At 36.9% G+C, this 24,703-nt stretch overlaps 1 protein-coding gene across 6 annotated transcripts in view; it reads right to left on the reverse strand.

Annotated features, from left to right (window-relative positions):
- Nucleotides 1–24,703, reverse strand: part of CNTLN (centlein) — a 192,648-nt gene that overhangs the window by 114,528 nt on the left and 53,417 nt on the right. For all 6 annotated transcript variants that reach the window (XM_082075481.1, XM_082075486.1, XM_082075485.1 and 3 more), the window contains 2 exons: nucleotides 16,905–17,067; nucleotides 5,688–5,882 (listed from right to left, as the gene is read on the reverse strand). In XM_082075481.1, coding sequence (XP_081931607.1) covers nucleotides 5,688–5,882; nucleotides 16,905–17,067 — 358 coding nt within the window. The remainder of the gene's footprint in view (nucleotides 1–5,687; nucleotides 5,883–16,904; nucleotides 17,068–24,703) is intronic.

The following is a 24,703-nucleotide window of genomic DNA, read 5'->3' on the forward strand; positions in this document are numbered from 1 at the left end:
TCCATATTTCTAAATGTTCACTATGATTTATTTTCATCTTGTCCTAAACAAATATCTTTTCACTACAATATTTATTTGTTGCTTAAAACTTATATTTTGACATCTTTGAGATCAATTTCAATGTTTGGGTTTTGGTGGGTTTTTGTTTGTTTGTTTGGGTTTTTTCTTGTTTTGGTTTGGGGGTTTTTGTTTGTTTGGAGTTTTTGTTGGCGTTTTGTTTGTTTGTTTTAATAAATTGAATATTTCTAAAAACTGGAAGGCATTTGTGGAAAGCTTTGACCCAAAGGGGGTGCAAGACTGAGAAATTTTTAAGGCTAATAAATTAAATACATGAGTTTTCTAACAGTAAAGGCTAAATAAGTGCAATTTAAAAAGCCTTTTGTTAGGAATTAGTTTCAATCATGGAAATTACTCTAATCTATAGAACAAAATTTACAGCACCACACTTTGAACAGGGTATTTGCCTCCCGTTATGCTGTATCATTAACAAGGAACAGAAAATTAAGCCTCAAAAGAGGACTTCAAATATTCATATTGCAATACTAAGTATACAGGACAAAAACTAGAAGCACTGAAAGAAATAAGAGTTACCCTTTCCAAGTGATTTTTTATCATTTAGATTTCTCTCAAAGTCAGTATTTTAAAGACTATACTATATAAGGCCATAAACTGAAATCACTGAAATACTGGTTAGAAAACAAGTAAGTCACACTGTGATAACAAGACTTGAAGGATTTTTCATGGCAACAACGGATGCAGTTTTTCTTGAAACATTTTATTTATGCATTTCTGTGCTGGTTTAGCTAGGATTAAGTTAATTTTCTTCATGGCAGTTAGAATCTTTTTTTCTTTTTAGTAGCTAGCACAGTCTCTTGTTTTGAGTATAGTATGAGAATTATGTGATAGTATGTTGAACTTCCCATGCTCTTCTTTCAGGCAGCTAGACTTTAAATTGGTATGGAAAGGATGTGAGAACTTACTGATGTTTTTGGCTGTTGCCAAGGAGAACAAAGAACTTTCTCAACTTCCCAGCTGTAGGTGCAAAGAGCAACTGGAAGGTGGCACAGACAGGACAGCACCTAGACTGACATTCCAGCTGCTCAATTAAATATTCCCTGCCATTAGTGTCATGCTCCTTATATAGCTGGAAGCAGCTCTTCTGGCTAGTTAGTTCACGAGTCTGCCATTTTGCAGTTTTGGCTTTTTGCCATTTTGGCCTTTAGCTTTTTGTATTTTTGTTCTCTTGCTGGGACCGGCTGTTCAGGACCAGGGGTGCTCTCTTATCGAGGACTGGTTGTTCAGGGTGATCACCTTTGAGCATGAACTGCTAACCGGACCTCTGCCCTTTCATGATCAGCTTATATAGGATCAGCGATCATGAGCAATTGCCTTCTGCATCACTTATTTTATCTATGTGTGTGTATATGTATATATGTATATCAGTAGTAGTAAATTATTATCTTTTTTCTTTTTTTTAATTTTCTGTCTTATTAAATTGTTATAATCTCAACCCATGAGTTTCTCCCTTTCTTTTTGATTGTCTCTGCCACCCTACTTGGGGATAGGGAAGAGAGAGCAAGTGATTGCCATGGTTCTGGTTGTTAGCTGGAGTTAAACCATGAGAATTTATCATATAAATAGGTTTAAACTCAAATTTGTATCTTCGTTGAAAAAAGCACTTTTTTCTAATAACCTTAAATTACATCTGTGTGCAATTTATTTAATTGTTTTACTGATATTTTCTATTCTGGCTGCTTTTAAAAATTTCTTTATGAGAAATTAAGATACTATTATAAAAGTGCAAGTGAATTCTGTATTAGGTAGAATGCACATACCTGTCAGATGCTACAGTTACAAATAAAAACATTAAAAAGTCTGTTAATTACTGGTTCTTGATCACGTATCATCTCTCAATACTGTCTTTGATGTCTGCACACATATGAGAACTAGGAGTCAAGACAGAAATGACTGCCTTGGTTCAGTAAAATATATAAATATTCACCATTCACATGAGTAATAGTTATGATATACTAACCATAGACTAAAAGTACGGTATACATCTCAGGGATAAAAATGAAGACCATTAACAAAACAGAACCAAAAAAGCAATTATATAAGATGAAATCAATCATACCCCACAGGCTTATGTTTTGAAAACTACTTAAAGTTCTTTCTTACTGGGTAGCTTGAGCATAGATCTAACCAAAAAGTCTCCCGAATTCACATGCCTAATCTCTCTGATCAGAGAAAAGGTATGCTGCTGAACACATGCATACTAAGATGTAAATAGAAATTTACTCTAAATCAGATTTGAATTCTTCATAACACACATTACCTGAATAGTCAAAATAAAATCATCAAAAAGCGTGCCCTCAATAACACAAGCACCACACTGACTAGAATAAGATTACGACATTTAAAGAGGCATATTTTACTCTTAATGAAAGAAAACTGAGTTATTCTTGGTAATAAAGCCAATAATATAAAACTCATTTTTGCCTGACTGCAAAGTAATTTCAACAGCAAGAAAAGCTGAAATCCAGGAACATATGCAACACTGATGTATAATCTTCCCAGCTAGTGAAAGTCTGAAGAAGATATATTAGTGTTGTCAATGGACTGTTAGCATGTCCCGCAGGATAAACTTTCAGCAAGGCACAAATCTGAACATGTTCAAGAAATCATTATAGCAGAAATACAATTGTAATTTAAACCAACTTATAGTTTTATGAAGGATTGTTTTAAAAAATGGTAACAGGAAAACTAGTAAATGTGTGCATTGCTTTGGTGTCCTTTTAATTAAGTCTGTCTTCCAAATCCATCCTGTTCTACCAATGTTGCTATCAAGAGACAGCAGAATGAATGAGGATGTTCTCTTAATCATCTCTTAATCACAAACAACCAGGGTTCTGGTCACCTAACAGGTCACAGAAGTAATGATAGGTAATGACTTTTTTCCCCTGCAGAAACCTCAGCTGTGTAACCACACAGTAATACCTTTCTAACATGTATGCAAGACAGTGAGGTTGATAATGGGAAATATAGCTGTCATCAAAATGCAGCCAACAATGAGCATTATGACACACTCCCAGAGCAAGACTGCATGTCAACAAAATTTGGTATATTTGCTACAGCAGAACGGAAGATTGTTAGTCAAAAGAGAATACTGAGCATGTTAAGCACATAAGCACAGATTGCTTAACATCTCAATTCTACAAACCTAGCAACTGTGGACACTACCTTACATATTTCCTTCCCTATGAGGCTACTTTAGTAACGTTAATCATTTTTTCCATCACAGCCTGGTTTAAGATTAATTTACTGAAAAAAGGAAGATTAATATATTGCATTTAGTGTACTATATTACACCCATTATTGTAAATTATCTGCTTTACCTTCCTACTATGTCTTCTCCACTAGAACTGGTAAATATCTGACTGAGCTCATGACAAATCACATAAATGTTCAACTGATGTATTTCTGTAGAAGGTCTGACTGAACCTACATTCACTAAGAAAACCACAAATTCTCCGAATAATCATGACAAATGCACTCCTTCAAATACAATAGCAACAGGGAGTGTGCCAGGGCGTGTAAAATTCTGAGAAAGGATCAAAATGGAAACATAGCAGAAAGCCAACAGAAGGCTACAGAAAAACAATTATTTGCACCCTCATTCACTATTAAGTAATTTAGGACTGCTTCACATTTGGATCCTAATTTATATGGAGCATAGGTTAATGTACTTCAATTTCAGGCACCACTAGAAGGAGACATAGAATAAATCAACAAAAGAAAAAGTAGTGATTCGGCCACACCAGGTGTGATTAATTTAAAACATCTAAAAGAAATAATGTATAAAGTTGAATCACGAATCGCAGGTTGTCACTAGCTTTTAAAATAGTCTTACTTTTAACCTCAGAAATTTCCTAAAGTTCTTTTAAGAAGTAAACAAAATTGATCCAAGTGAAATTATCTATAGGGATTTGAAATGGATTTCAGCAAAGCTCCACACTATGAGCTCTTAAAGAAACTCAACTGCTGTATTTTAAGGGGAGAAAAAAAAAAGTTAAAGAATTGCTTTAATTATAAGAAATACGCAATAGCAATAGATGCTCCATTTATTTAGTGGGAAGGAGTCAATTGTGCTGTCCCACATGTTGAAAAATGTAGGAGGTTAGTGTAGTAACAAAATTTTCAATGACTAGTAAATGCTTCAAGATAATAAAGACAAATCCAATGTATAAAAAACTGTCACACAATATCCAGGTTAGACAATATAAATGTTGTACCTGGAGGAAAACATTCTAAAATCCCTTCACAAAGACAGTGAAGGCCTCTTTAACCTCAATTAATATAATCCAAAGATATAATAAAAACTTTTCTGAAAAAAAATCTGACAAAATAAACTGCAAAAAACTCTTCAAAGCAATGTAAAATGAATTCAGAAATACAGTCTAAGCATTCAAAAACCGTGATCCAAAGCTGTGTTTAGAACAGAAAGAGCTTGAGACTAATTTTATATTTATAACATTTCAAAGAAGTCACCAAAATCTAAAAGAAGAAAAAAACCCAATTATTTCAAAGACTTGGAAAAAGGTCAAGAACATATCAAGAGGTAAACACTCCACAAGAAAGACTTAAAATAATGGTTTTTTATCATTCATGAAACAAAATTATCAAATCATTAGATTAAGGAGAACTACAAAATCATACAAAATACAGGTTAAGAATCTTATGATAAACACTTCAGTAATACTCTGGACAAAGTTAGCACATTAGCTCTGGAATGACCATCATGAACACATCCAGGAGATACCGCGTTCTGTGATTTTTCTGTTTTACAGCAGATTACTACTTGCACATACTTTGAGGAATTAAACACTACTTTTTTTTAACATTCAAACTTCTTTGGGCTCGTTATGTAATCCTTGATTACAGATCTACTTAACCTACCTACACAAAGTGTTGAATTAAAGAGCATTATCATCTTAACTATTTTCCTTTCTCTGCTTAATCAAGTGAAAGAGTGCTGTTAATAGTAAAGATGGAATGCATAAGCACATCTCATTGACAAATCTATGGAAGAAACTAAGCAACAGAGTTTACAAAACCATTGCAGGTAGATCATTTCAAAGCCTTTCAAACTCACTTTAAGTCATGAATTGGCCTGCGGAAAATGTCAAGAGGTATACATGTAAGATCTGGCACACGTGTCAAGTTGGAGGTATGTTTGTGTGATGGTTTATTGTAACAGTTCCAAATGGAACATTAAAGCTTAGACATTTTTAGACAAGTATTTCTCCCCACCATAAATCAGGACCAATAAATTTCATTTTCACAGAGGAAATGCAGAAAGTTCAACATTTTTTCTAGAAATTTGTTTCCAGGACCAAAATCACATTGATGTCATTTTTGTTGTCTTTGTTACAGAATATAAATAAGAGTCTTGTTGAATACTGACACCACTTCTCAGGTTTTTTTAATTGTGAAGTACCTTCTATTAGCAACAGCAGAAATAGTTACACTACTGCAGTAGCAGAGTTGTAGATTTTCTTAAAACAAACAAACAACAAAACAACAACAAAAAACAAACCATGACTACAATTTCCTTTAAAATTTTCTGGTACAGAAGCTTAATTTAAAACAAAAAGACACAACTTCTATTATTCTAGAAGTGGACTCACCTGTACTTCACATTTTGAAGAAGAGTTCTGATGTGCTGCTTTTAAATCATCATGAGCCTGCTGAAGTTGCTCTTGTAGCTGACAAATCAGTTGATCTTTTCCAAGTAACTGATCCTGAAGAGAGGCACAGCTTTGCTGCAGTTGAATTTCACTTGCTTTAACAGTTTCAAAACATGAAGTCAACTCATTATAAAGCTGAGAGGGGATAAGAGAAACAACAGGATTAAAAATAACTTCAATGCGGATAGCTATATCAATACAGGAGGAAAGTATGATTTAAGTAACTTGTCTATAAAGACCAGTCTCTCTTAAGTTCTGACAATTCTTTCACACTACTTGTCCTCCTGCCTTTTGTCACAGTCTATACATTTGAAAATAGTGATGGCAGTAATCACTTAAACTTAAGTTTAAAAGATGTTTTTCCAGAAAAACACGTTGCTTTTTATGACATTTTTAATAGAAATGAACACCTAAAATCAGGATTTCTTTTACTTCTTAAACAGTTTATATAAGACACAGAAAATACAAAAGAAAAAAAAGTAATCCTGCATTGAGAATAGGCAAAAAATTGAAATATCTGTCCTGGGAATTAAAATAAAGGTGCAAGAATACCAAATGCCATCCTTGTCTTTTATAGAGTACTTTGATCTGTTTAAATAATTATTTTACGGGATTTTTTTAACATTAACTATAAAACCCAGAGATTATATTAGAAGTTCTTATCATTGGCTGCTGCTCAGCTGTTCTTGCTGAAATCAGAATATTGTATGCATGTCCTTTTTTCTCAAAATAAGTAATATTGCCTCCAACTATTTATTCTACCATAAAATAATCTGTAGAAGGCATGTACTTCAGCAGTTGACAGTTTTCTTGGGAAAATACATTCCTGCCATTTCATCTGAAATAAACTAATTAAATACAAATAGCAGAATTTCCAAATCTATCAATAATGTTTGTAAGTACAAGGAACTGACACGAGTAATTTTACTTGTAAAAACTTTATTTTACTCTTCATTTTACTTTTTGTCTTGTCAGTTTTACTTAAACGATACACTTCTTTCTCCCTTTTGTCTGCTTACCTCTCTTACAAGTTAAATCCTTTGGAAAACAATCACAACTTCTAGATTTTGAAATGTTCTACCTAACACTTCATGTTAGATGTTAAGATGTTTCATGAGAAATCTGGAAATAATCTCCCCTCCTTTCCTCCTTTCTATAATTTTCTATTCCCATGGGCTCTCAAAATCCACTTAGGACAAAGTAAACTAAACTACCTCTTGCCTATTTTCAAAGCAGATCAGAGATCACATCTTTGGGGCAAAATTAATTCAAAGTTCAGACAGATTGATATTTTGAATGGGTGTTAAAAATCAAACTTTTACATTGAAATTTCTGTGCCTACTTAATCTTTTTTTATATTTAAGAAAGATTACATCATCTCTAGAAATGCATGTTCAAGAATAGCCAGTTTCTTATGGAAATCATTATGTGTCTCACAGGAAAAAAAAAAAAATCATTTATCAAAAACATGAATTTTTAGATAATGTCCTTCCAACTGAATGGAACATCGAGACACAGTTACTTCCAGCTATAACTATATCAGCTCATTAGCTAGATCATACTGCTAAGACAATTTGCTGGTTTTATTACTAGCAGCACTTAAGTGGTCATAATTATAGTATGTGAAAGGTAACATCCCAGTAAGATAAATGGAGAACATCAAAAATACGATGCTTTTTTCTAGCTGGCAGCCACAAACCCTAATGTAGCTAATGGGTATTTTTGGTAGTCTGTATTTGCCAGGACAAGACAAATAGCATGTCTTTTTACTAGCATAAACTTTTCCAACCTTCCCTGCTTTGAAAACAGCAATAATAGAACATATAAGTTTCAAGTATAAAACTAGCTTAAAGCTATGGGCAAAAAACATATTCACATCTTTTTACATTGAGGTTTATTTATTTTTTTGAACACCACCAATGTACTAGTTTACAGGACTCATTCTTTTTTTTTTTTTTTTCCCCAGCTATTTAACATCAGTAAATTTCAAAATGAAAATCATATGTATGAAAATAAAGAAGTTTTATCTACTGTCTATAGATAACTGGAACAGCTTCCAAATTTCCATTTGGCTCCCTATCTTTTCATTTATGGACATGCGCTGTTTTGTGAAGTAAATATATGCCTAATATTTATATGGGATTCATTTGGGGTTTTCTGCTCATTTCTGACCCAGTTTTAGAAGAGGTATCACATTTAACCACACTGCACTAAGCACATTTAAGAACATACAGTATGAAACTGGTGAAACTGGTCTACCGTTAATAAAGATGGAGAAAGTCAGTTGTAGAGAGACAGCATGTTAAATACAGAAGAGAGGACTGGAGATGGAACATGGAGTAGAAAATCCAAAAGAAAACACTAAGATTTTGTAAATTATTTATCTCAGAACTAGCAAGCTTTACAGAAAAGTGAAGTCTTGACTGTCCATAAGTGAGTAGTTATACCTTCCATGAATGTCAATAAGACATGAGATTTATTCAGGAAATTGTTTAATCTCCAAGAAGAGATATTAAATAAAATATATACATATGTGTTTACAAGATTGAAAGAAAAAGGAAAATATTAAAAATCATTCTTTATAGGTTTTATGAAATTTGCTAGTTGAAAAGAAAAAGGCCAACAGCCAGTGACACAAGACTGCTCAGCAAAAACTGCTGCACTGACTGCATTTTGAGAATCTCTTTCTAATGCCTTAGAGCTGCCCTTTCTCTGACAGGCAACATAGATTGTTACAGGAGAAGGTACTTAACAACAAATTAAAAAAGATTGAAAGTATCTGAAATCAGTACACTATAATAAATTTAGTCTATATGACTAAAGAGCATTATTTATCAGTCAAGAAGGAAGGGTAACTTAGGTGAATTACAAAAAATAAAGTATCCCATATTTCTCAGCTACCCTAACAATTTTCTATATTGATTTAACTGATTTTACTAGAAAACACTTTTTGCTAGCTCTTTGAAGAGACACTTAAAACAGAAAACTTCATTAAAGCAGTAGGTGTGCTTAATGTCATCAAGTAAACTAAAAATGCCAGACTAAAGCTAGGACTTCCAGGAGAACCAAAAGATATTACTCTAAAGCCTGCCCAAATGTGACAGAAAATATTTAACAGCCTGATAATGGTGGGGTGAGGTAAAGTACTGACATACATTAAATATGTATGATAGTAAAATTAAGTTAAGTCAGACCAAAGAAAGCTGAGAAATTCCAACAAAATCTAATAAAACTAAATAATTGGCCTATACTATCTATTGTATTGCATGGTAGCCAGAATCATAGCGCAACTGGAAAAAGAAACTGCAGAGTGAAACAGTTGACACAAATGACCAACACTAATATTATCCAAGTGTGCAGGATCTATTTTAAACCAGGTTTAGACTGCTCCTATGTAATGAATGCCAGTTAACATCTGGAACCACTTTTCTAGGTCCAAAATAATTTTCAGTTCCATGATCCAAAAGGCACTTAGTTAAGGCTCTCATACACTTTTCTATGATATCAACTAATGCACAAGAAGTGGGGACATCTGGAAGATTTCCTTCAAAAGTATTCTCCCACGAGGAGCTAACACTAAGGTAGATCCGTCCATTAAAATGCAACAATAGCCAATTATATATACCAAGTGTAAAACAAATATTTTCCTACATTAAATGTTATATCTAAATGCTCACACCCTAAAAAGCAGTATATTACAAAGATCTGAGTAATGAACCTGAACTTACAGTAATGTTGAACATATAGTAATGACACAAATGGAAAAAGTCTAAATTAAGCTACAATAAAACTATAAGGGAAACTATTACAGCACCATCGCAGAAATCCATGTTACAAGATCATCTTGTTTATGAGAATTTGAAAAGAGCAAGGGCAGAAATTAGCTGGAGAAGCTCTAGGGTGAAACTCAAGAGGCACTCCAGGCAGACTAAAAGAGCACATCCATGGCATTTAGTTTTAAAATGGAAAAGCAGAGGTAGAGCGATTTTTTTTTAAGACGAGACACCACGAAACTTCCCTATGATAGAAGAGAAGAATGTCAGACACAAGTGAGAGCTTAATAAGAAAAACAAAAGAAAGTAACATCAGACAACCTGCAAGCAAGAGTGACCAATATAAGCTAAAAGAAAAGACATGCTTTCCTCAACTTTATGGTATTATATAATTGCAAACAGCATGGTTGTTTTGGAAACCATGTAAAATGGCTAACTTTAGCAATACACCTTCTCCAAAATAACAAGAGAGAACACAAAAGAAAAGGACATTTCAGTCTATTCGATTAGTGTTGTTACCATAAAAATTGATGAGTCTATCTGCTTAAATGAATCCAGTATATCCTGTTTCCTAACTGATCCACCACCTCAAACCCTGTCTTGGCCTTCCAGTATTCATCCACCTGATCAGTTTTATGCAACTCTTTGTGTTCATATGGCTATCTAATGGTGAGGTTTGTGGACTGCTTTTTTGAATATAGAAAAATTTTGATGCATTTCTCCCAGAAAAACAAAGAACACCAGTGCTAGTTAATGCAGGAAAATGTTAGTAATTCATATTGCAAATGGTATAATTTAAAATCTTCCATCGTGGGACCACTCTGATTATAAACAAAATTCTAACTCTGATCAAAATTGGCATCACTCAAAAACATATTTAAGTAAGATTAATCTTAAGATTTTTCTTCCTTTCTTGATACACAACTCTTCTTCCACTGTCTCACCAGTTTACATAATTTCTTTCATCTATAGTTCTCATATGGTGAAAAAATACAATATCATTGCCAGAAACCTTAAGACAATGATATGCAAACAGTAGTGACAGATTTGGCATTATAGATTATTTACTTTTATTTTCTAAATATTTAAGCATTCTGCAAAGATCAATCTACACCATTACGCACAGCACAATAAGTGTATCAGTACAGGAGTTTTCAAGCATGAAAATCATTAACTGTAAGTGTTGAGTTTAACATCACCCTGAGAGATCCTGGGCCTACCCAGTGTTGCTTCAGCTTTAAACTATGGGCCCACCTGATGCCAAAATCTACTTGCTAGCACGTGACCAACTCTATTGGAGTTTGGTATACAATAAATAAATATAGACTAACCTAACTAACACACTTTCCAACAGCAGAAAACAGTATTGAACAGGCTTCCCAGGGAGGTCATGGAGTCTCCCACTCTGGAGACACTCAAAACTCGCCTGAACACCTTCCTGTGTAACCTCATCTGGGTGTTCCTGCTCCGGCAGGGGGATTGGACTAGATGATCCTTTGAGGTCCCTTCCAAACCCTAACATTCTGTGATTCTGTGAAGCTTGAACTGAAATATGAGATAATCTTTATTAAAGATCTGAGTTTCTCACAACTTTCACAGGCCAAATGGACAACAAAAATGATGATTTACTTATTACTGATGTCAGCTTCAGCATATTTGACTGGAAAGTTAGTTTCTCTCAGTTCCTATCATGTGTGAAAGGACTTATGTTTTTCATTCAAATTTGAAGGAGAATGTGCATTGTTACTACCATTTACCCATCTGTATAGTTTTAGTTTTTAGTTTGTAAATTTAATGCTGCTTACATAAAAATAAACACATTTATATGATTCTTTACTATGCTTAAAGGTTACTGCAGTCACAAAAAGACAGCAAGTAGTAAAATTTAACCTTAGGATAGCAAAACCAGTAACTTGACATTCTTATTACAACTTCTCAGGGTTGAAGGAGAACAAACTCTCTCCACACACTGACACCATGAGAAACACTAGCAAAGGCAAGTGCAGGTACAAAATTAGCCACAACATCTGAAAATCTGATGCTATCATATTTTCATCTAGTTTTTGGTGTGCTCGATGCTCCGGTGCACTCGATGCAGACTTCTGCGATGCCTCCGAACTGAAACTCTTACTGCATTTTCTAATTATGCCAAAAATCTAACCACTGAACAATGCTTTTCGTCATCACAGACATGTACTGTGTCACTATCCACGGTATTTTCTGTTTGCTGTTTCAGGAGCTGAGTTCCAGGACATGAATCACTATTTCATTATTTAATGACAAATAATGGTATTTCCACTTCACTAAAAGGGCCTTCTACTAAGAGATCTTTAATCAGTATGATTAAAAAGGAATCTAAAGGCCACGTCAGATCAAGGGAAAGTGCTACGTTATAAAAACAAAGGTCCTAAATTGTAAATTTCAGAAAACTGTGATAAGCTGGCTAAGGTGTTCAGAATATCTTCTTGTCTTATTATCCCTAGTATTGATTGAAGTCTCTCCACCTTGAAATTGTTGGTGAGGACAAACCTATTGAGTCTCATTAAATCCAGCAAGGAATGAAGCCCCCAGAGTATTTGGGACCACTAAAACAGATGCTAATACATTTTAGAAAAATATTCCCTATCCTTGAAAATGAGAACTACAGCTGCAATACAACATGGATATCAATTTGTTTCCATAAATGCTCAAACGTAAAGCAATTGTTGTAGAACACAGCACCCTTAAAATTTGTACTTAAAGAAAAAAAAAATATAGCAGTACAAGAAGTCAATGAAACTTGGTGAAAAAGATTACAGACATTCATATGTATATGCTGCCCACTACAGATGGACTTGAAAAAAGATTTATGGTCCTCAATGGATTTACTCATAATCCAGTAATCCAGTGAAAATTCATTACTTTGATTTGGATTATCAGAAAGAGGTATTTTTCCTTTTATTCAGTCTACTCTTTCATATTATACATTAACATCAGCACAAAGAGTGGTTCTTCCTAAATGGTAGACTATTAAGATCAACTTGGAATATGTGAGCCAACCAGATTGCCTCAGCTACAGCATATACTGCCTATCCGACCACTGACAGAGAGGTCATTGATCTTCCTGTAAGGGAGCATATATCATAAGATGTACACACTGATCGGCTCAATGCCATTCGGAGCAGTAGGAAAATACTCTGTTGTAAGTCTACGGAACAGCTGACACATCCTTATCTAGATATTGCAGCCTGCATATTATTAATGCAGGGAGGACAAACAAAACACACATTTGTCTGCAATAGTTTGCCTTTCTTATTCAAGGGAAAAATAGGCATTTGTGTTATTTTTATAGATGCTGAGTTTTCCAAAGGCCTGCCGTGACTTCAGCAGGACTGCATATCTTGTGATTTGGAAAAATGCATGTTGCTTGAAGTAATTATAGCTGGGTATTTTATTCAGTTATTCTAATCAGAAGCATGTAACAGGATTGTTGTGATAAAGGAACTCCTTCTGCCCTCCGAATTTCTCACAGCCGGACAATGTCACAAACATTATTAGATCTATTCTTCCCTTTTTTTCCCCACCTTATTTTTTTTTACGTTTTTACTATTTTTAATGTATACTTTTTAAAAAATATATATTTATTTTTAAAAAATAACTTATTTTTTCCAGGTGCATTAGATATTTAGACATTTTACAAAAAGACAGCTTATAACTTCTACAATAGTAATATGTCAGAATATTTGAGTTAGCTGTTGCTGGTTTAAGAGGCAAACCTTACTCCTCCATGTTCAAAAAATACTGAATTCAGCACCTCCAAACCAGCAAAATTTAGGGTCATCTATGAGCTACCAAACAAAAGGACTAATCTTCAAACCCACACTATTCTTGTTCTTGTTGTATCATCAGCTAAGCAGAACTTTTAAGTCCTGCTAAGATAGACCAAGAACAGTGAACCAGTTTTCTGAAGCAACCCCGAATTTTGAGCCAAGCCCAGTTTAGAAGCGGCTTGCACTTACAGCTATATAGGTATACCCACTTATAGCTATGTAAGTATACCCATCAATTTTCCATAATACATAGGTAACTTGAAATAGCAAAATTATTTTTCACAAAACAGGTTAAACTCTTCCCCAAATTGAAGCAGATAATAATGCCAAAGTCACCATTATGCAAGGTGAAGTTATCTTTACAAAGAGTTTTGTCATGCTTTTAAACAGTCTCATGCAATCCCAGTTTTATTTCATATGTTGTAGAACTAGTCTAGAAGAATATTGTATTATAAACACTGATGAAGATCCTTAATATTATCTTCACTTGCACCTTTTTTTTTTTTTAATGACTCAAAGGATCCATTTAACAACTACAGGAGCACTGACTGGAGAACAGAAAATGAAACAGCAACTCCTGCTACTTACCTTCGGTACTTTTTTTTAAAAAATTCTATAATTTACTTTGTCTTACCCCCAGGCAAGGAAGCAAAAGAGGTAGGATAGCTCTGTATGTTAAGGAGTGTCTGAAGCTTGATGAGGGTGATGATCCAGATGAGTGTTTATGGGCAAGAATCATGGAGAAGGGCAACAAGGCAGATATCCTGGTCGAGATCTGTTACAGACCACCCAATAAGGATGAAGAGGCAGATTAAATATTCTGTAGGCAACTGGGAGAAGTCTCCTGATTGCTAGCTCTTGTTCTCAGGGGGGACTTCAACTTACCAGATGTCTGCTGGAAATATAACACAGCAGAGAGGAAGCAGTCTAGAAGGCTCCTGGATTGTACGGAAGACAACTTCCTCATACAGCTGGTCAGTTAAGACAACTAGGGAAGGTGCCCACTGGATCTGTTGCTTGTGAACAGAGAAGGACTCATTGGTAATGTGTTGACTGGAGGTCACCTAGGACATAGACACCACGAAATGATCGAGTTTTCTGTTCTTGGAGAAGTTACGAGGGTGGTCAGCAGAACTACCTTGGACTTCCAAAGGGCAGACTTTGACCTGTTTGGGAGGGTGATTAACAGAGTCCCTTGGGAGGCAGTCCTGAAGGACAAAGAAGTCCAGAAAGTTTGGTCTCTCTTCAAGAAGGAAATCTTAGAGGAGCAGGAGCAGGCTGTCCCTGTGTACCGAAAGATGAGCCAGTGGGGCAGAAGCCAGCCTGGCTCAATAGACAGCTGTGGCTGGGACTCAGGAATAAAAAGAAAATTTATAACCTTTGGAAGAAGGGGCAGGCTACTCAAAAATACAAGGATGCAGTGAAGTTATGCAGGGAGAAAATCAGAAGTGCCAAAACACAACTAGAGCTGGGTCTGGCTAGTGCTGTAAAAGAGAACAAAAAATATTAATACATCAGCAACAGAAGGAGGACTAAGGAGAATCTCCACCCTCTGGTGGATGCAGGGGGAAACACAGTGACAGAGGGTGAGGGAAAGGCTGAGGTACTAAATGCCTTCTTCGCCTCAGACTTTAATAGTCAGAATAGTTGTGCTCCAGGTACCCAGCCCTGAGCCAGAAGACAAGGATGGGGAGCAGAAAGAAGCCCAAATAATCCAAGGGGAAATGGCTGGTGACCTGCTACACCACGTAGACACACATAAGTGTATGGGGCCAGACTGGATCCATCCAAGGGTACTGAGGGAGCTGGTAGAGGTGATAACTAAGCCACTTTCCATTATTTATCAACAATCCTGGCTATGCGGGGACGTCTCAGTTGACTGGAAGTTGGTGAATGTGATGCCCATCTACAAAAATGGCTGTAATGAGTACCTGGAAAATTACAGGTCTTTATGCCAGGGAAGGTCATGGAACAGATCATGCTGAGTGCCATCACGCAGCACATACAACACAACCAAGCAATCAGGCCCACTCAGCATGGGTTTATGAAAGGCAGGTCCTGGTTGACCAACCTGATCTCCTTCTATGAGAAGGTGACCCATTTGGTGGATGAATGAAAGGCTGTGGATGTTGTGTACTTATACTTCAGTAAAGCCTTTCACATCGTATCCCACAGCATTTTCCCTGAGAAGCTGGCAGCTCATGGCCTGGATGGGTGTACTCAGCGAGGCATAAAGAACTGGCTGGAGGGCCGGGCCTGAAGAGTTGTGGTGAATGGAGCCAATTCCATTTTGTGGCCAGTCACAAGTGGTGTTCCCCAGGGGTCAGTATTGGGGCCAGTTCTGTTTAATCTCTTTATCAGTGATCTGGATGAGGGGATTGAGTGCACCCTTAGTAAGTTTGCAGACAACACCAAATTGGGTGGGAGTGTTGATCTGCTGGAGGGTAGGAAGGCCAGACAGAGGGACCAACTGAATCGTTGGGCTGAGGCCAAATGTATGAGGTTCAAAAAGGCCAAGTGCTGGGTCCTGCACTTGCATCACAACAACCCCAGGCAGTGCTACAGGCTTGGGGAAGAGTGGCTGGAAAGCTGCCTGGAGGAAAAGGATCTCAGGGTACTGATTGACAGCCAGCTGAACATGAGCCAGCAGTGTGCCCAGGTGGACAAAAAGGCCACCGGCATCCTGGCTTGTATCAGGAATAATGTGGTCAGAAGGACTAGAGAAGTGATCGTCCCCCTGTACTTGGTGCTGGTGAGGCCTCACCTTGAATCCTGTGTTTAGTTTTGGGCCTCTCACTACAAGAAAGACATTGGGGTGCTGGAGAGAGTTCAGAGAAGGGCAATAAAACTGGTGAAGAGTTTGGAGCAAAAGTCTGATGAGGAGCGGTTGAGGGATCCGGGGTTGTTTAGCCTGGAGAAAAGGAGGCTGATGAGAGACCTTATTGCTGTCTACAGCTACCTGAAAGGAGGTTGTGACATGGAGGGTGTTGGTCTCTTCTCCTAAGCAGCAAGCGATAGGATGAGAGGAAATGGCCTCAAGTTGCACCACGGGAGGTTTAGATTGGATATTAGGAAAAAATTCTTCACAGAAAGGGTTGTAAAGCATTGGAACAGGCTGCTCAAGGAAGTGATGGAGTCACCATCCCTGAGGGTGTTTAAAAGATATATGGCTGAGACTCTTAGGGGCACGGTTTAGAGCTAGACTTAGGTTATGGTTGGACTCAATTATCACACGGGTCTATTCCAACCAAAATGATTCTATAGATAGGTAGAACTTGCCCTGCATTATACATGTTCTGAACAACTATGATGGAAGTCTACCTGTAGCTTGGCTGGGCTACAATTGTAGTGAATAAAAGACTTAATGTCTATTGTCACTGCAGTCAGTGATCAACTTGCGCAGAGTTAAATACACAAAAGTGTACTGTGCGCTATGTGCTACAAAAGTCAACCAAACGCATCCTCAGAAACCCAGTACTGATTCTGGCTTGACTTAGGCCCAGCTTGACAATTTCATCATGAACTGCATATTCTAAGCAAAATGAACCATGTAACCATAAAGCAGAATGATGTACTTTTTGATATGATGTTGTTTCAGCTGTGTGAGCATCTTCTTGATCTTTCAGTACTTTTTGTGTATCAGTATTGAGAGCCTGAAGCTGCTTTATCAGCTCAGCCTGCTGTACAGTATGCTCAACATTTTGTCTGTAAAGATCCTGCAGTTCCTGTAACTCCTTCCTGCACAAAAGAAAACAAAAAAGAAATAAAGCGAAATTAAGAAAAAGAACAACAATGACCTCCACTATACAATTAGGTTCAAATAATTTTATTGTAGATAATGAGCTTCCTATTTTCATTTATTTTTCTGTCAATTGTCTTATAAATACTGGAAGTTATATATCAAATAATTATCACATACTTTTACAAAATATCTACAAAACAGTTAAGTTTCAAAATGGAAAGCCTTTCAATTTCCCTCTAATGCTCTAACTGCTCTAAAATAAATGGATTTCCACTACTGCATCAACACTTTCTAGTCAATATTCAGTTAACTATTTAGCATTAAGTGTCAAAATGTAAATATTTAGAACACAAGGCTTGTAAAATAAGATGATTATTATTATTATTATTATTATTTTTTTAACTAGCACCAAGATCTAAGTTTTTCTTAACTTGCAGAGTATGTGTAATGCAAGTCTCTTTTCTGAAATGCATCTGCTCCCTAGACACATGAAGTATGTCTGGTGATAAATTACTTTTTGTCTGCAGGTACAGCACACTATAACAACCAGAACCGAAGTAAGTAAATTTGGTGGGTGTTATATAACACAACAATAAAAGCTCTATAAATACAATAATAGGAATCATGTTGTAATGCAAACATAGGATAGATCTACTATAACTAGTCTGCTTAAGAATTTTACTGTAGTGTTGATAAAATTTATAAACTAAGGCAGAAACAAAGATCACTAACTCTTACTTATTATAAACAACTATTTAAAACTTGGAATATTTTCTGTAACAGATTTTTAAAGTTCAGATGACTCCATTAATCCATTTTTATATATTTTCTACTTAATTCCTTGTTTAATTCACAAGCATGTTTCACACGAGTATTACATACAGATACTGAAACAGAAGTTTATCACTCCAACTAATTTTCTTCCTTACTTCCTCAAAGAATTTTCTTGGTGACCTCTTACACATATGCAACTTCTGTGTACCTAGAATTATCATTAACAACATAAGTTCTCATTACATTTTTATAATACTGCTGGAGATGTCCAGTCAAAGACTAGTATAAGAAGGGTAAGCAGCTACACCAACTTTGCTGTGTTTTGCTAAGAAACTGCAGAACAACAAAAAACTGTTTTAAGGGAACTTTCCAAAAGCATTTATGAAGACCTGTGCCTCTACTTAATATGTTCATTCACTAAAGGTACAACATCTGAATACTTATATAAAAAGTGAAGCTACATGTACCACAATAGCACAGTCAGACAACTTAAATGTTGTTTAAAAAATTCTGTTTAAAAAGCCTGTTAACAGGCCAATACAGGAGAACACTTAAGAACATTTAAGTCCTCCTGTTCTCAATGGGACATAAAGTAACTCCTCAACATTAACAGCAGTAGAGTTGCATTAAGGACTCCATGTAACAAGACCAAAGTACAACTGCAGCATGTACTTCATATGTGCTAATTTAATTCTGTTGACTAGCACAGCAGCACAAATAAGGACATAGTGATGTATTAGCACTTTCTCACACCCTGTGCAACAGGCTTCCAAACTAGCACTTGTTTAATGTTCCTGTGAGTATATACTAGGAAAATGACATATCTTTGCACTTCAGTTACAACACAGATTATATTGATTTTGCACACTCCAATCAGATCTTCAATTTGTTGTGGAAGGGAAAAACATGGTACAGCGTTGAATCCTCAGACACTGTTGGAAATGTGGGTAGTCACAGTTGCCAAAACCACTCTGCTATGTTGCTGCTCTTTCATTTGTATGCAGACATCAATGCAGTTATCTGTGTCTGTCACCTGAGAACACACAGTATTATATGCTCTCTAATAGTCTCCCCGCAAAGTGTATTAAAGTCAATAGGAACATTTTCTGCTGGCTTTATCAGGCTTTGAGTCATACTCTGATGGGGAGGCGATGAGGAAAGAAACTAAAACTTGCAAGCACCCAAGAACTGCAGCACAGTCAGAACATGTTAACATGTTTGCTCACGTTAAATTCAAGGATTTTAAAACACAAGAAAACACAGTCACAGTCCCATTACATCACATTTTAAAAATCAAACTTTATTTCTTCATACACATATCCTAACTTGCTTTATTTTTCTTTTTTTTTAATAAAAAGTTATATGAGCCAAAGTAGTTGCAATCCAAAAATTCTTGACACACGGAAATACTCAAACACTGTATTTACCTTGCAGTTGTGCCCTACAGCTGCTTTCATCCTCTTTAGTGAATGTGGTACAATTTTTACATTGTAAATCCACAAGGGGAACCTTTTTTTATCTAATTTATACACAGGAAGGAGGAAATTACGCTCAGTCACAACAGGAATTATTCAGCACCCCTGGTGCGACACAAATTCACAGAATGAAGGACCCATGGTAACACACAGGCCGAACTGTTAAGGGCAGCTTTAACTAGGAATGGCAGGGGACAGAAATGTTGACCAAGTAAAAGTGCAAGAGCTGTGGCCTGGGCTGGCAACCAAAGGGCACAGGTTGGTGTGAGAGGGAAGACCTTGTGATAAATAATACAAGGCTCAGGGAGGCCCACCTCAAGTGTACGCACGTAAATAAGGGAGAGTTGACAAGTCATCAGTATGGATGACATAACTGGAGCACTGCCATGCACGTAGACAGGCTCTTTAGGAAGGACAGACTGGGTTGGCAAGAAGTTGCCCTTTATGTCAAAGAGCAGTATAAATGGAGGGAGCTCTGCTGTGGCATGGGCAATGAGCCAGCTGAGAGCATGTGGGCCAGGTATGAGCAAACCAATGCGGACAATGACATGGTGGGTGCCTGTCAGTCCTTTCTGATCAAGAATGAAGTCCACTTCAGAAAACTGGAAGAAGATTCATGTTTGCAGGCCCTTGTCTTCATGGGGGACTTTAATCACTCTGGTATATGCTGGAGGGACAACACAGCAGGGCACAAGCAATACAGGTTTCTGGAGTGGTTTGATGATAACTTCTTGCCACAGCCAATCAGCAGGGTGATGAGACACATTACTGGGCCTTATACTTACAAACAAGGAAGAAATTATCAAGGATGTAAACGTCGGGTCAGCCTTGTCTGCAGCAATGTGGCAGCTGCAAACACGCCCTGATAAAGTCTAAGACTTCTAACCCAGCAGCTGCTGGCTATTTCATACCTTTTGTGACCCACTGTGGCTGTCATTACATACACACCTGGATCAGACGGTAATCATCAAGTCCGCCATCCTAGGGCATGGTGACTCCAGTCACATACCTCCTGTCCCTAGTCAACAGACAGGGTTTTCAGACAATGAGTCGCCCCAGGCCCAGAGAAGTTTCTGGACCATGCTCATAATGACCACAGTTCAGATCCAACCAGGCTATAAAATAGGGCCCCCACCAAAGACTCTCTTTGAGTGGTCTTCTCAGAGCAGTAGACTATGACCAGAGACCTCCCCTTAAACAGGGACACTGTTTATGGACACTTCCTGGGATGTATATCAAGCCTGCAAGTTTGTTAAATGTTGTCAGAATGCTGATGGATTTTGGACTATGGGCCCCACTTTGCACTGGTTTCTGTCCTTTGGTTTTGGATTGTTGTTTTGGTTTTGTTTCCAAATTGAAGTTGGTGTAAGCTTATTATTTATTTGGAGTCTTTTTGGGTTACCTCTATGACAAGCAAACTTGAGATGATGGGAGTTCAGGATCCGGAGAGGAGGGAAAAAGGCAAAAAGTAGGATCACAACCCTGGATTTCATGAGAGCAGCTTGAGCATTTTCAGGGACCTACTTGGAAGAATTCAGTATAAAATTGGTCTGGAGAGAAGAAGGGTCCATGAGGGCTAGTTGATGTTCAAGGATAACCTCTTCCAAGATCAACAATGGTCCATTCCAATGAGCAAGCAGTCAAGAAAAACTAGTAGGAGGCTTGCATGGATCAACAAGGACCTCCCCAACTAAATTTAATGCAAAAAGAAGGATACAAGATACAGAGCAGGGACAGGAGACTAGGAGGAATTTAGAGACATTGTCCAAGTATACAATGGTAGAGTTAGGAAAGACAAAAATCTGCGTGGAACTGAATATGGTGGGGGGCATGAAGGGCAACAAGAGGCTTCTCTAAGTATATCAGCAGCAAAATGAAGGGATAAATTGGACTCGCTGCTGAAAACAGCCAGGGCTCTGGTAACAAAGGGCGTAATAAAGGCTAAAGCACTCAATGCCTTCTTCAGCTCTGTCTTTAAAGGCAACATTTGCCTCCAGCAATCCCAGATCTCTGTGACTCACAGGATCAGATTAGGGAACATTTAAACAAACTAGATATACACATGTCCATGGGACTTGATGTGATGCACTTAGGAGTGCTGAAAGAGGCTATCAGTGGAGGTTTCATAAGGACTGGAAGAAAGCATGGCACTCCTATGTTCAAGTAGTAAGTTTGCTCATGACACAAAACTAGGGTCAGTGGTTGTTTCACCAGACGTTTGTGCTGCCATTTAGAGGAACAGGCTGGACAAATGGGCTGACAGGAACCTCATAGCGTTCAACAAAGGAAAGTACAAATTACCACCCCTGGGAAATAACAACACCATGTACTAGCAGAGGCTTGGGCCTAACCATCTGGAAAACAGCTTGTCAGAAAACGCGCTGGGGATCCTGGTGGACACCAGGTTGACCATGACCCAGTAACGTCTACTTGTGGCAAAGGTCAATGACATCCTGAGCTGCACTGAGAAGAGTGTTGCCAGCCAGGGGAGGGACACGATCCTTCCCCTCTGTTCAGAAGTGGTAAGACACATGTGGGTGCTATGCCAAGTTCTGTGCTCCCCAGTACAAGAGAGACATGGATTTAATGGAGTACGTCCAGTGAAGGACCACAGAGATGATGAAAGGATTGGAGCATCTGCCATACATAGAGAGGCTGGGAAAGCTGGGACTGTTCAGCCTGGAGAAGGGAAGGCTCAGGGGGATATTATCAACATGTATAATCTACAGAGTCTCCAGAGGTGTCTGCCAGCCTCAGCCACTCAGTGATTCTGTGTGATTGTGTTACTAATTTGCTTGCAGCATGCTCAAAGAGAGTATACAAAACCAACCCCATGATAATAAGAAAAACAGTTACAAGATAAAAATGAATTTCTGATCAAAATATCTACTAATATGCTTACTCAAATCAGAAAACTACTAAGCACCCTACAAGAGAGACACCTGCCTGTCACTGCACCAGGATAAGGATGTCCAGTCCTAAGTGAAATTACACTCTCAGTCAAGAATGTAACAGAACAAATACTCAAAAAAGTGCAAATTGGATCTAACAATGGCAATGAGTGGCATTTAAAATATATGTGCCTATTTAACACCCATATATAAGGATGTATATATTAACCCATACATACAGATACGTGGAAATATACATATCTACACATAAAGTATATGTGGATATGTACATGTACGCATACAAGTAGGATATATGTATAAAATACACACACATACTGATAAGATATTTTTATATACTATACACTCTACACAAACACAAAAACAAATTTAAGAAGAAAGTCCCCATCAGCAACACTAATTGAAAAACAATATTTTCTTAGCTAAGCACCAAGAGTGGAACACTTACTTGGTCTACTTTTTCCTTACCATCCCTACTCTCCCCATAAACAAGGACACCATGATACATGGAGAGTATTTAACTACATTTAACATTGAAGTCACCAGATATTACTGAGAAAAAAAAAACCCTGTCTCTAACCTAACACCTCAAGAACAATACAATAGGAAAATAAGAAATTTACAGAAAGTGAGCTGCACTCTTCAACTCGCAAGGAATAGCCTGCTACAACAAAGTCAGGTTTTTCTCAAGTCGAAACAGAAGAGCATTATGACATTATATCAGCCACTAAAGTAAGATTACAATAACCTTAGTAGTTTTTGCTTTAACTATTGCAAGCTTGACACTATCTGAAGACACTATAAACAGGAAAGCATCAAGACTCAAAGATTTGACACCTTGTCCTGCCAATAACAACATTTAAGATTCATGGTATTGTTTAGGGTAGAGATAGCTCTGGTGCTCATATCTGACAAGAGAATGAACTAAAGTTTCCTCCTATTCTTAAAGGATAACACTAAATAAAATCTTTATGTCCTGCACATACCAACGGTTCAAGACTAAATTGTGGCCTCCCAGGGATGTGAATGAAAGGAGTAGCTGCTGTCACTCCAGAAGCTACATAACTGTGCTGCAAATAGAATTAATGCTCATCACACTCACCACCTCAGGTGAAGCTGTTGGCTTTGTTTCACCACCACCATTTTGGTGAATACACTGGGATTCCAAGTACCTCAGCTACCACCACTACCAAGGGAATATAAGAGGGTTTGGGGTAATTCAGGAAATCTCTAGATTCCATTATCTGTAGTTTAGAAATACAACACAGTGACAAGCTCTATGAATTACGGCTTCTCAGGGGAATGGCATAGATAGTACAAAATGGTTTACAGCACACAGCAAAGAATAACCTGAAAATCCCAGAGCAGCAAAATAAGGCCCGAGTAGAAATCTGACTGCTTCATAATTTACAGCACAGAGGTAAAGAAGCAACAGCAGCGGGGTTGTGGGGCAGCAGGTGGATTCTGTACCAGTATTCCATACCAGTTAAAAAAAATTTAAAAAAAAACAAAAAAAAAACAACCTAACACTAAAAACAAAACAAACAACAACAAAATATTTAAAATTCTTAGCTTGTATTGCTAACTACTGAAACTGCTGCCTGAAACTCTTAATTTTGTATAATATAAGCCATTTATCATAAGCCTTCTTTTTTCATAATAGAAGAGTCAACAAGAATACGTGTATAGTATCTTGTCCATCTTTTTGTTACCTATTGTTCAGACCTTATGTTCAAAAAATAACTTATTTTAATTATCTATTTAAACAAGATGTTTGTGACAAATTCTAAGAGGTTGTTTTGTAATGGTAAGCAAAGAATACATTTTTCAGAAATGTTAAGTTCAAGGATTTCAACAACTCAGTCAGCAATATCCTAAACGGCAACCAACAAGCAGTAACTTTGCAAACCTTGATTGCCTGACTTTAAATATGTCTTTTTGTTTTCTCTAGTCCTCTCACACATATATACATTTCTGAGAATAATTTCAGAAGATAATAAAACCTATTAGTCCATTGATGAATTTCATAGGTTCAAGTGATTGCCTCTTTCAATACAATTTCCCACTAAACATGCCTATATTTATTGACTTTTGAAAATCCAACTTTTAAAAATGCTTTTAAAAATGAAGCTTTTAAAAATGAAAACACAAAGACATTATTTTGCGCTGTAAAGATTTTGACAAATTCTAGGACGACAATTTAGGTCAGAGTCATCAAAAATAATATTTCTAGGTTTCTTTCCCAACAAGACTTAGATACTGACTCCCTGTAGTAAAATTATTTCTGCTTTGAAAGCAAAGAGGAGTGTCCATACCAATGATTTCTGCATCTCAACTGCAGCTCTCCAGGCATAGCTGCAGTTTGAAGGAATAGTGAAGGGACTTATAAACACTCTGTGTACCTCTGAAACCACAAAGTGAAAAACAGACAATTTCCTGACAATCCACTTAAAGTTACCACTTGTCTTCTGCCA

The sequence above is a fragment of the Streptopelia decaocto genome (genome assembly GCF_964273445.1).
Source record: "Streptopelia decaocto genome assembly, chromosome: Z".
In the NCBI taxonomy this organism is placed as follows: domain Eukaryota; kingdom Metazoa; phylum Chordata; class Aves; order Columbiformes; family Columbidae; genus Streptopelia; species Streptopelia decaocto.